General features: G+C 42.5%; 1 protein-coding gene across 2 annotated transcripts in view; it reads right to left on the reverse strand.

Annotated features, from left to right (window-relative positions):
- CMTM3 (CKLF like MARVEL transmembrane domain containing 3) overlaps nt 1-2,148 on the reverse strand; it is a 36,654-nt gene extending 34,506 nt beyond the window's left edge. The window contains exons 1-2 of one of the 2 annotated variants that reach the window (XM_020989446.2): nt 1,942-2,032; nt 1,103-1,199 (exon numbers count right to left, since the gene is read on the reverse strand). In XM_020989446.2, the coding sequence (XP_020845105.1) occupies nt 1,103-1,156 (54 nt within the window). In that variant the 5' untranslated portion in view covers nt 1,157-1,199; nt 1,942-2,032. Of the gene's footprint in view, nt 1-1,102; nt 1,200-1,941 lie in introns of both variants that reach the window. The other variant, XM_020989445.2, reaches the window with a different exon arrangement.
- Between the last annotated feature and the right edge of the window lie 11,430 nt (nt 2,149-13,578).

Here is a 13,578-nt window from a genome sequence, read left to right on the forward strand (position 1 = left end):
GGTGGAGATGTGGGGAGCAGCTTCAGGATAGGCCAGGAAAAAAGAGGGCTTCTCTGCTAAGGGGGGTTTACCCTTTTGGAGAATTAGTCATAGACTTTCAGGAATGGAAGAGACCTTTGAGAGAATTGAGAATTGAGTCCAAAGACCCCTGTTTTACAGACCCATAATTACTCCACAAAGTGTCTTGAATCCGGGTCACCCTGCCCAAACCCTGTGTTCCTTTTACTACAGGTCCACCTTCACAGCCAGAGCTGTCCAGAAGTGGGACGGGCTGCCTTGGAAGATGGTTGATTTCTTACTGTTTTCAGTAAGATCTTTAGCCAGAGTCCTTATTCCTAAGGATGCTATCCATGGGCGTCCTGTTCAGGTAGAGGTTGAACTAACCACGCTCAGATCCCTAAAATTTTATGATTCTATGAAAACCTAAAGGACAGCAGTAGAGACTGGACCTATGATTTCATTGGTATAAGGAGCTCCTGAATGAGGTAACTCATCACCAGTGCAGGTCAATGCCTTCTGGAAGTACTGGGACAGATTTTTTGGAGGACAATGTCATGGTCACTAGAGTTACCTTTTTTTTTTTTGAGGCAATTGGGGTTAAGTGACTTGCCCGGGGTCCCACAACTAGTAAGCATCTGAGGTCAGATTTGAACTCAGGTGCTCCTGATTCCAGTGCCAGTGCTCCATCCACTATTTCACCTCGATGCCCTTAGAGTCACTTTTAAGGTTGAACAAAGAGCGGACAAGCATGTCCCTCCCAAGCAGGTTCTTTTTGGCAAATAACTTTGGTTAGCAGCTAGATATAAGGATCGGGCTATATTCAACTTGGCAATTCATAGACTCATGAAATAACACAGGTGCCTGAGACCTCCTTCTTCCACCTGGCTCTGATCCAAGCTCAGGGTCTCAAATTGAAGAGGCTGCTGTTAGCAAAAGACTTTACCTTCTCTCAGTCTTTACCTTTCCCCCTCCCCTCCCAACCCCAAATTTGACTGAAGAAGGAAGTAGACATCACCCACATCCCTTTCTGCCTTACCCAGGAAGACTTCAGTCTCCCTCAGGCTGGGGTCAGGGTGTGTGGGGAGGGTTACTTGGATCTTACCTCTGGGAACACTACAATATTGCGTTTCTCCCAGACCTCCAGCCCTAAACCCATTAGATGTATTCTTCTGATCCCTGGTTTGGGGTGCTGCTGATATCTGTGGGCAAAGAGGCAGGCTCAGCAGTTGATAGCTAATGGCTCATGACAAAACCCCTGTCTTAGAACTGTTCTAAGAGCTATGCTATGACCTGAGTTCTAGCCCTACCTTGGCCACCAATCCCTGTGCAGTCTTTGACAAATATCTTCTCTCTGGGCTTCAAATATATTCTCTCTCTAATGTGAAGGGGTCTTTATTCTCTATAGTATCTGTCAACGCTGACATTGTGTTCTAAGGGCCCTCCCAGCTCTAACATTCTATGTACTAGGGTTCCTAACCAAGGCTAACAGTCTATATTCTAAGATTTCTAGGAGCTCTGGAGGTCTATGAACTACCTGGACTTCCCCAGCATTTTGGAACTCTGAGGAGAGGGTCAGTTGGCAAGACTTTGAGCAGAAGTCCGGGATCCCGCTGCCAGACTGGATCAGCCCCCGGCTCATCAGGCTGGTCCGCGGGTGGTTGGGATGCATGCAGCCTGAACCCCATCACCCTCAGCTTCTCTCTAGCTGCATCCCTGGCCTTGGTCTCCGGATCCTGTTAACACCCTGGCCCCCCAGACTGGGCTCAGGTCATCCCTGTCGGGTACAGGGCTCAGGATGGGCTGGGGTGGGCGCGGCTGCTCTGGCGCTGTGCCACACTCATCACAGATCACTCGGTTCAGGTCCCGTTCTGTCTAGTCCGGTCCCTGGGCGGCCCTCAGATCCCCTCCGGTGCGCGGGGCGGGGGGCGCCTCCTTACTTACCGATTCTCCTAGGAGGAGCCGGCCTTTGCGGGAGCACAAGAACTCCCGTGTGGGGAGCAAAGCTCGCAGGCTTTGGGTCTGGGGGCCATCCGGGGCCCCGGCGGGCTCGGGGTCTGCTGGGGGCCACATGGCAGCTGCAGAATTGGGAGCCCTCTCTCCCTCTCGCCCCCCTTACCCTCCTTTCTTTGAGGGAAACGGAAATCATGACACTGCGGAAACGCGAGGAGGAGGAAGGGGGGGAGAAAAGCGAGAAGGCAGAGAGATCTAAGAGTTCAACAAGTGGGAGGAGAGCCCTCAGGGGCCCAAGGCTTCCGCCCCCTCCCCAGACGCTTCCCTACTCGTCCTTTTTCCTGGGTCCTGGGCCCATTTAATCTCCACTGGATTATTAACTGAAGAGACTGCTCTCTTTCTTTCTCTCTCTCTCTCTCTCTTCTCTCTCTCTCTCTCTCTCCTCTCTCTCTCTCTCTCTGTAGGTAACATCTCTCTCACCTCTCCTTTCCTCTCCTCTAGGACCCCCTCACCCTAGGATATGCTCCCCTTTATCGCCTACCTCCTCTACTCTCTGCCTTCATCCTGTACCCCACCCCGCCCCTTACCATCTATCCTTCATACTGCAGTCAGATTAACTTTATATGTGGTCATGTTACTCCTTTGCTGAAAAAGCTCAATGGTTCCCTATTACCTACCCGGGAAAGTTCCTCCTGATGTTCCAGACTCATCCTACTTGTATAAACTCATAAAACATTGGTTTTAGAGTCAATAGACAAAGTTTTGATTCCCACCTTTGCTATCTACTACGTCCATAGCCTGGGGCAAGTCACTTGTTAGCTGTCAACCTCGTTTTCCTCATCTGAAAAATATGGAAATGCCTTCCAGCTCTAAATCCAAGCATCCTATGATCTTATGATTCTTTTCATATATTCTCTGTTCCTCCGAAGCTTATCTGGTATAGCTTTATTTTCTTTGCTCATGACCCTTTCCCACCTATTTGCTGGCTAAATTTCTACCCATCCTTTAAAGCTTATAGCCCACCCAAGCCAATAGAGCAGCACATCCTTAGAGCTTCATCCTATCCCCAGTCAAGCAATAATCATTTATTAAGCACCTACTATGTGTCAGGCATTGTTCTAAGTACTGGGGGATACAAAGAAAGGCAAAAGATAATCCCTCCTCTACAGGAACTCACAGTCTCATGAAGCAGATGTCATGCAAACGACTATGTATGAACGAGCCATAAACAATATGAACTGGAGATAGTCAACTGAAGGAAATCATTAGAATTAACAGAGCCTGGTAAAGGCTTCTTGTTGTTCAGTCGTGTCCGATTCTTTGTGACCCCATTTGGGGTTTTCTTGGCAGAGATAGCGGAGTGGTGCACCATTTCCTTCTCCAATTTATTTTACAGATGAGGAAACTGGGGCAAACAGGGTTAAGTGATTTATTAGTCCAGGGTCATGGGGCTAGTAAGTGTCAGAGGTAGGGTTTGAACTCAGGAAGATGAGTCTTCCTAACTCTAGGCCCAGCACTCTATCCATTGTGCCATCTAGCTACCCAAAGACTTTTTGTAGAGAGTAGGATTTTCACTGGGAGGTTGAGGTGAGGGAGGCCATTCGAGAATGGTCTTGGCATTGGGAGACAGCCAGGGAGAATGCTCAGGGAAGAGCAAGGAAGCCAGTGTCCCTGGATCACATGGATGTATTCATCAAATGATACTCTGCCCTATAGCTCTCCTTGTTGCTATTCCCCTCATGTTAGTCTGTAAAGTTTATAATAGCAGTGACCGCATCTTAGCTAAATTTTGTGTTGCCCCCTGCACCCACCCCCACCCCCATGCCAACATCAGTAAATGAATGGATTACTACTGGCTTTGGGACAGTCTTGGTGGCCTCTGGGAATGTCAGTATCCTTGTTGTATTAACAGGACCTGGGGTAAGTCTGCTTTGCTGGGATCATCATTCAAATCTTACCCTCTAACTGTGGATGCCCCAAGTCTCTGCCCTGGACCCTTTTTTCTTCTTTCTCTGTTTTTCCCCCTTGGTTACCTCACTGGTTTCCACAGCTTTAGATATCATCTCTATGTCAATAACATGAAGACCTATATATACAGTCTTACAATCACATTTCCAGATATGGTACCTAAAACTCAACATACCCAAAATAGAACTCATTATCTTTCCCCCCAGACCTAGCCCTTTTTCCAACTTCTCATTTCTGTTAAGGATATTACTATCTTTTCTGTCTCCCAGGTTTGCAGCCAAAGGGTTATCCTTGACTCTATTCCTCCTCATCCCACAAATTCATTTGACTGTTGTCTCTACTATTACGCACGGTATCTCTTACATTGATCCTCCCTTTCTCTTTTGACATAGCTACCTTCCAATTTCAGGCTATCATCACTCCTCACATGGACTATGGCAATAACCTCCTCACTGGTCTCCGGGTTGTCTCTTCTGATGGACTGTTTCTGCTTCAATCTATCTTCCACACCACTGCCAATGTGATTTTTCCAGCACAGGTTTGACCATGTCAATCCTCTACTTAGTAATTTCTAGGCAGCCCCTACCGCCCCTAGGGAAGTAGCAAAGATTCTTCTGTTTGGCATTCAAAGCCTTTCCCAACTGATCTCTAATCTATCTTCCCAGCCCACGGTCCAGCCAAATTGGCCTTGCTCTTCTTCACACATGACGCATCTATTGCTCTGCCTCTGCATAGGGAGGTGTGTCCTCCCAGCCTGGAATGCACTTCCCAGTCACCTCCACCTCTTCTAATCCCTTGTTCCTTCAAAACTTAGCTTGTACCACTTTCTTCATCAAAGCTTTTCCTGATTCCCTTCCTCCCTAAAGAATTACTGCCCCCCTCAGTCCCTCTTTTAGAAATATTAAGAAATCACATTTTCTCAGTATCCTAATTTGAAGTCTTTGGATTCATCTGAATGAAATAAGCCTTGTTAGCACTTAATCAAAACCCAAGGCACCATATTCTAGCTTGAAATACTTTTGAAACATCACATCCTAAGGTCTAACCAGTTTCTGAAGGGAAACTAAGTCAAAATTCAGGGGGAAACTCTAATCTCCTTGAATACAGAATTAGAACAGTGACCAGACAAGGACAGAAGCCCCTTGGATTAAATCAGTTGAGGGTACTGCTTCCCCTGGGCTGGACTAAATGGTTTTAGGAAAGTGATTGTTTCTCCAGAGTGCCAGAAAGGTAAATTATTATTTCTCTATTAATGAATCAAAAACTGTTCCCTAATTTCTGTACCTTTACTGAATCTTGGCTGTGGAGTTTTTATCTCTGTTTCTGAATTCTATAGAATGTATGATGACCTTGCTTGGGTAGGGAAAAATTCAATTAGCAGAGGAAATTCTGTCATTTGTCCCTCTGAGAAGCAAAGGTTGTAAATATATAGATAACTGTAAAGAAAAGATAGATAAAATGCACATATATACATACATATTCACACACATATGTATGTATGTATATGTGTATGGTATCACAAAAGTCTTAATGTAGTTTTAAGTTATTAAATTTTAATACACATATGGTCCCTTAAAGACTTGAAATCCAAGTCACAGAGTATTAAATGTCTCTTCCATAGTGTATACTTCTATAACATATGTACCCCTTGTCTCCTCAATAGAAGGTAATTTCCTTAAAGATAGAGAATCTTTCATTTATGTCTTTGTATCCTTCATGCCTGACACATAGTAAGCATTTAATAATTGCTTGGTAATTAGTAACAATAATAATTTCCTTTAGCCTAGCTCTTGTAGCATACTCATGATCTCCTTTGATTCTTCAAACAACTTTGGAAAATCAAAGGAATATCATTTTCATTTCACAGAAGTGGAGTAACTTTCCCAGGTTTATAAAGCTAGTAAATAGTGGAATGGGGGCCTCTTACTAATCAAGTAGTCCAATCCAATAAACATATTAAACTACATATATGTGCCAGGAACTGTGCTAAGTCAAGCAGAAGTGGCAAAAGGAGGCAGGTTTGAACTTGATGTATGTAATTTCACAACTTCCTAACAGAGCTGTTCAAAAGTGTAACATGCTACATTTAGAGGGAGTAGGCTTCTTGTCCTTGGAGGTCTTGGAATGGGGTCACTGATCAGGAAGGGGGTAGAGGGAATTCCTGCTAAGGTGCAGATTAGGTGGGATGACCTTTAATCATTTTGACCTTATACTTAACTAATTCAAATATGTGTTTGTATGTGTGTATGTGTATACACACACACACACACACATACATATACATACATAAATATGGTTTTCCACTTTTGAATCCCTTGCCAATAAAGTTGGACTGTCTTGTTAGGGCAACCTGCCAACCTTCTTATTCGTATACCCAGAATGCCTTCTTTTTCTCTTTCTTCAAGGCTTAGCTTAACTGTCACATCCTCTATGAAGTCTTCCACACTCCCATCTAGCCAGGTACCAAGACATTGTTTCTCTCTCTGTATCTTCCCATAAACCTGTCCCTTTCTCTCTAGAAAAGTGGCGACCATTTTTTAGTTCATTTCAACTCAAGCCCTCATTACTTCTTTGCTATAATAATAGTAACAATAAGAGCATTTATATGTCATTTTAAGGTTAGCAAAGTGCTTTACAAATATTATCTCATTTGCTCTTCACAACAACTCTAGGAGGTTAGCTGCAATTAATATCCCCATTTTACAGATGAGGAAGCTGAGGCAGACAGTGGTTAAATGACTTGCTTAGAGTCACACAGCTATTAAGTGACTGAGGCTGGATTTGAACTTAGGTCTTCTTGACTCCAGGTCCAAAGATCTATCCACTGAACCACCTAGCTGGATTCCCAACTTCCAACCTCTCTCTTCTTCAATTTACCCTTCATCTATCTGTGAATATAATCTTCCTAAAGTGACCATGTCTCTTCTCTGCTCCTAAAGAACCATCAGTTGCTTCCTGTTGTCTCCAGGATAAAACAACAACTCTTTAGCTAGGCCTTTAAAACCACTTACAATCTGGCTCTAGCCTGCCTTTCCCTAAATTTTAAAAATATCTGTGATTTTTTTTTTAAAGTAAACTTTTGTTAATAAGAATATTCTATTTTTCCAAACACAAAACATTTTCTGAAAAAGAAAATCAGATCATCTATATGTATAGTATCTATGAAAGGCCTTCCAGGGCAGGCTGAGCTCATTTGCCCCCTAAAAGGCCAGGAAACTGTCCCCAAGATCTGATTGATACAAAAAGCTAAGGACTGAGATATTAACAGAGCTTCCCACCATGGGACAGAAGGACCAGCCTGTGAAGTCAATGCCTTTCTAACTTAATAAGTACTTCCATTTCTTCGAAAGTCGACACACTCCTCTAACTAGGCCTTTTTTCATTTGGAGATGAATGGGGCAGCATCTCTCTGACTCAGCACTGTATCCTTACTGAATGAAAGCCTTTCCATACTGTGACTAAGTTAACTTCCTTTTGTTAACTGTTTGTGAGTCTCTCACTTCATTTTAATTCAGAACCAGAACTGGTACTAGTCTTACCGGACTTAGGTCTGGCCTACAAATTCCCTCTCTAATCATCCACTTAACATTCAACAAGTATTTAATAAACACCTACTATATCCCAGGCAGTGGCACACAGTAGGTATTTAATAAATGCTTGTTGATTAATTGATTGGATACCAAATGTGTGCTAAGTACTAGTGATATAAATATGAAATTGAACCATTCTCTGTCTTCAAGAAGCTCATTTTCTATCAAGGGAGGCAGAAGGAGTGTAACAGACCTTAGAGCATGCACAGATATTCTCTGTCTACCCATGGGGAACCATGTAGAAACTTGATCATTCACTAATTGACATACAATACTGGCTTTTGAATACATTTGAACTATTAGTGGGCTAAGTCCTCTTCCAATGGTTGCTGAGCCAGGAAAAATGCTGACTCGGGGTGCCACACTGAAAAAACCTGGCTTGCCTTCTGCTCTCCAGAAAGGAAAATGGGATTTCAGCCAGGAGTGGAGAAGGAGGCCCTTCTTTACCCCAGCCATCACTCCCCATGTCAAGTGGGGACTCAAATAGGCAGGCTTGTGCTGGGACCCCTGTCTGCCTTTGCTGGTCTTATTTGATTATTTCCTATAGCAGTGATCTCCTGAGCCCTGAAAAGTCCTCAGAGAAGCCAGAAATCACAGGGGCCACAGCAGTAACCTGGGGAGACTGTTGTCTCCATCGGAGAGAAAGTGAGGCCACTGGAGAGAAAATCCTGCTTGGTGTTTGATCAGACTATACTGGGTAGAGATTAATGTAAAGCAGCTAATTAGGAATCTTGTAAAGAAACTGTTTCCCGAGGGGCTTGAATATTATGCTCCCAACTGTTAGGAAGAGTGAGAAATATTCTGGATTCTGTTCAAGTCATTCCGTGATTCTTTATTACTTTGCATTCTGCTTTCTGTGTGGGAGTAAACTATCGTGTTCTGTAACTGATTCATACACTGGGTACCTTTTTATTTTCCCCTCTTGCTGGGGAAAACGCTAGACTTTGAGCCCTTAATTATTTCTGTAATTATTTACTCTCTATGTAGCACTTTTCCCTAGAAATCTAAGGCAGAGAATGAAATGAAGCCTGAGGAAGCTTAATTCCCCTATTGAAAAGACAGGAAACTCTAAACCATTGCAATAATCCAGGTAAGGGGTAATAAAAGTCTGAACCAGGGCAGCAGAACTAGGCAAACCCCGATAGATTGACTGAGAGTGAACTACAATGGCAGGCAAAGTACAGAGCGCGGCACGGGTCACAAGCACCGGTGACTTCAGCCAAGCGGATGCCTCTGGTCACTGCTGAATACGAACACACAAATCAATACCATTTTGGCAGAGGGGATGGAGGGGAAAAGTAGAACTTGAGGAGCTCAGAAAAGCTTTCTTCGGGGTGGTGTTTGTGCTGAACTGCGAAGGAATCTGGGGATTCTTGGAGGCAGACGGTAGTGAATTCCAGACGCGGTAGATAGCTCAGGCCAAAGGCATATGGGAGACAGACTGTCATGTGTAAAGCAAGAAGGTCAGTTCGTCTGAACCATAGCATCCATGAAGGGGGAAAATTTGTAAAAAAGGAGAATAGCTTGTAATACATAATAATAAATTCCTATTATAATATAATAAAGAAAATGATAGGTTGTAGCCAGGTTGTGAAGGGCTTTATATTTAATTCTGTGGGTAATAAGGAGCCAGTGGAATTTAATGAGTAGTGGAATGACACAATTAGGCCTGTGATTTTGGAATATCATTTTAGCAGCTATGTGGCAGAAAGTTTGGAGAAAGGAGAGACTGGAGGCAGGGAAACAAATTAGGAGGCTATTGCCATAGTCCAAGTGAGAAGTGATGAAGGTCTGAACTAATGTAGTGACCATAAGAAGAGAGATGTCATAGAAGTAAAATCAATGATTTTACAAATGTACGGGATAAAGTTGAATGCTGAGCTGGGAGTGACTCCGAGGTTGCTAATCTGGCCGACTAGAAGGACAATGGTGCCCTCAACAAAAATAGGAAAGTTCAGAAAGGTAGACTGGAAGGATAGATGAGTTCTATGCTGGCCAAGTTGAGATGCCCATTGGAACAATTAGTTGGAAATGATCAATAGGCAAATGGTGAATATGTAGATCTGGGACCTATAGACGTAGAAATGATAATTACACCTATGCTAGTTGATGGGGTCAACAAGATAGAGCGCAGAGAGAGAAGAGGATCCGAAACAGAGACCTGGAATACATCCACAGTTAGGGGCTACAAGAGAGGTGTTGATTCAGCAAAGAAGAATGAGAAGAAATCAGGCTAAGTAGATGGAAGACCAAGAGAGAGCACATTCATGACAATTCAGAGAGGAGAGACTTTCCAGTAGGAGGGGGGATCAACAGTGTCAGATAATGCAGGGAGGTCATGGATGAAGACCAAAAAATGAAATAATTTCTGTCCTTCTGGATCTTATATTCTTTTGGAGGGAACCATTTGTAAACAGATATGTAAATGTAAATTATATAGCAAAATAATGTAAAATGTAAATATAAGATGTAAAATATATAGGAAATAAAAAATATATAGGAAATAAATCCAAGGTAATTTCTGATGTATATGTGGGGAGAGAGGGGGACATTTTCAATGAGGATAAATCAGTGTAGGCCTTGTTTGGGTGTGTTAAGTTAAGCTGAGACTTGAAAGAAACTGGAGTTTCTGTAAGACAGAGGAGTGTCTAGAACTGGGGAGCAGGCATTGAAAAAGCAGGGAGACAGGATCTAGAATACTTTGTAGGGGAATGACATATGGGTTACTGAAGGAATGTCAGTGCAAACTATTTCCTTTGCCTGTGATAACAGTGAGGGAGTGAATTGTGCACAAGGAGGAGAAGAAACAAGCATATAATACATGCCCGCTGTGTGCCGGACACTGTGCTGAGCAATTTAAGGTTATTATCTCATCTGATTCTTATAACAATCCTGTTGTGCTATATTTATTTCCATTTTACAGTTAAGGAAACTGAGGCAGATAGCGGTTAAGTGACTTGTCCAGGGTCATACAGCTAGGAAAAGTCTGAGGCTAGATTTGAATTCAGGTCTTCCTGACTTCAGCCCAGTGACCTGTCCACTGAGCCACCTCTTCTCAAGCTACCAGCTTAATAACTGTCTTCGTTTTTCTGTTGCATGCATGGTATAACCTTCCTAAAATCTCAAGGTTCCCCACTGGTCACCAAAGGGGGTAATAGGAAATGCCTGGAGCAGGCTGTTGTGTTTGTCCTTTGTTCTCAAAGAGGACCATGATGTCAGGGAGATGACATGACTTGCAGTTTGATTTGATGGAGGGAAGGCTGTGCAAGGTCACCAGTCTCCTTGTGGGAATAGTTCACTTTTCCCTTTTCTTTTCACTATGTTCAGTCACTTTTGTGGTCTCAGTTTGTCTACAGAGCATAGATTTAGAGCTGGAGGTACCTTTGGAGGCTCCTGAATCCAACTGTCTCATTTTGGAGATGGGAACTAAACCTCTCCAAAACCTTAGGTGACTCACTTAGGATCCCACAGAAAGTATATAAGGCAGGATTTAAACTCAGGTCTTCTGACTTCACTTTCTGAGCATCTGAGTCTTGTGAATAAGAGGAGTTGTGACCAGAGGGAAGAGCTGGGGCTCTAGGGCTATTTGCAGATATTAGAGTTCATACATAAAACATTTTGAGTAATATTCCATTTCATCTTGCTTATTGGTTAATTAATTCTCTTCACAGGTTTGTAACGGGGGTGAAGTCTTAACCTTGGATTTTTTATTTTTTTGGTGAGGGAGGGTGAGTGGGAGGAAACTCCTGAATCCTCTATACCCATAGCTCTTTGGAAAAGGACGAAGGGAGACCATGTGTGCTTGGGATTCCTATGCTCCCGTGTTTTTTTTTTTTTATAGGAACGGGTGCTATATTTTGTCAAAATGCTTTTTCTGCATCTAGTGAGAGTTGATTTCTGTTAGTTTTGTTATTGATGTAGTCAGTTATGCTGATAGTTTTCCTAATATTGAACCAGCTCTTCATTCCTGGTATAAATCCCACCTGGTCGTAGTGTATGATTCTTGTGATATATTGCTCTAATTTCCTTGCTAGTACTTTATTTAAAATTCTTGCATCAATATTCATTAGGGAGCTTGGTATATAGTTTTCTCTGTTTCAGCTTTTCCTGGTTTAGGTATCAGTGCCATATTTGTGTCATAAAAGTAATTTGGTAGGACTCATACACCTCTTTTTCCAAATAGTTTATATGGTATTGGAATTGTTCTTTAAATGTTTGGTCGAATTCACTCGTGAACCCATCTGGCTTGGGGATTTTTTCTTGGAGAGTTCATTGATGGATTGTTCAATTTCTTTTTTCTAAGATGGGATTATTTAGAAATTTTATTTCCTCATCTGTTAATTTAGGCAATTTATATTTTTGTAAGTATTTGTTGATTTTGCTTAGATTGTCAGATTTATTGGTATTTAATAGGGCAAATTATTTCCTAATGATTGCTTTAATTTCCTGTTCATTGGGGTGAATTCATCCTTTTGACTTTTGATACTGGAAATTTGGTTTTCTTTCTTTTTTTTTTTTTTAAAATAAAATTAGCCAATGGTTTATCTATCTTATTGGTTTTTGTTTTGCATTCTAAGGTCCCTTCCTATGTCTGACAATTTATTAGTCTAATAATCGAGTACAAAATTTGTCCTATAAGAAACCAAAGGATTCCTACAGTTGAAGAATTTTTTAACTCAATATTTCAGCTCTTCAAGGATTTGTGATCCCTTGCAGTAAATGCCCCTGAAGAGTCACTCTGAACCAAACATCTGTTATCCTGAAGCTAACCTGGTGTTAAGCCCTTCTGAGCAGCAGGGCTTGTATTTTGATGACAGATGTAGTCTGTTGCCAGGCCCATATTCAACCTGGCAGGACGTGCAAGAGGTAGGCAGTCAATCAAAAATCATTTGTTAAGCACTTAAAATAAACTCTGCTGCCTTGGTCTCCAAGAACCCAGGGCTTCTTCTGTCTGGGCCAAGGTGAAGTGTCAGAAGAGAACTTTATTTGGTAAAGTTAAAATTGGTATTCCTCTGGGGGAAAAAAAAGACTTCCATACATTATTTTTTGGGAAAGCACTTTGCCATGAAAATGTCAAAATGGGAATTTTAGAGGAAAAGAAAATCATCTTAGTAAAAGAGAAGCGGGCTACATGCTTTGTTTTCCATGAGATTTTAAGTGTGCTAAGTCTTCTGTCTGGGTGGAGGGGCAGATATAGCTTTCACCGTCCTGTACTTAAGCAGCAGGGTTTGTACAACAATATCTAGTAGAGACAAGAAGGCAACAGAAAGTATGAGTCCCTGTAAAGAAAAGTGTTACTGTTATTTTGGCCATTCACAGTGGCACCAACACATTTCCCCTCCCATTTCTTGACTTTCAGAAGCATCCAAGCCTAGCAGCCCCCCCAAACTGATGCAGCTCCTTGAGTCTTGATACTGCGTCATTCCTCTTCCTCTCTTTCATTCGCCTAACCCAGGAGTGGGGAACCTGCTGTCTTGAGGTCACATGTGGCCCTCGAGGTCCTCAAGTGGGGCCCTTTTGTCTGAATCCAAACTTCACGGGACGAATCACTTTAATAAAAGGATTGGTTCTGTAAAACTTGGACTCAGGCAAAAGGCCTCACCCGAGGACCTAGAAAGCCACATGTGGCCTCGAGGCTGCAGGTTCCCCACCCCTGCCCTAACCTCTCTCTTCTGGTAAAGTGGCTTGAGTACAAGTTCAAATCCTGACCCCAACACTTGTTGGACTATGTGAGGAAAATGTTCTTGAATATTAAAGTGTTGTGTAAATGTGAGTTTAGAGAAGGAAATGGCAAATGATTCCAGTATCTTTTCCAAGAAAACCCCCAAATAAGGTCATAAAGAGTTGGACATGACTGAACAACAACAATTGTGAGTTATTCTAAGTGGTCATCTAGCCTGTTTGGGGAGTTCACCTCTTCAGGAAGCAGCTATTATTAATAAACGTAAACTGTTCCTACTATTCTTTCTCTCAGCCTCAGTGGATCTAGTTGAAAGAGTATGGGGTTTGGAGACAGAATCTAATTTCAAATCCTGGCTCTGCTATTAGCTGTGTGACCACTAAGTTTCTC

The sequence above is a fragment of the Phascolarctos cinereus genome, unplaced genomic scaffold (assembly GCF_003287225.1).
Source record: "Phascolarctos cinereus isolate Bilbo 61053 unplaced genomic scaffold, phaCin_HiC Scaffold_2;HRSCAF=192, whole genome shotgun sequence".
Classification (NCBI taxonomy): Eukaryota; Metazoa; Chordata; class Mammalia; order Diprotodontia; family Phascolarctidae; genus Phascolarctos; species Phascolarctos cinereus.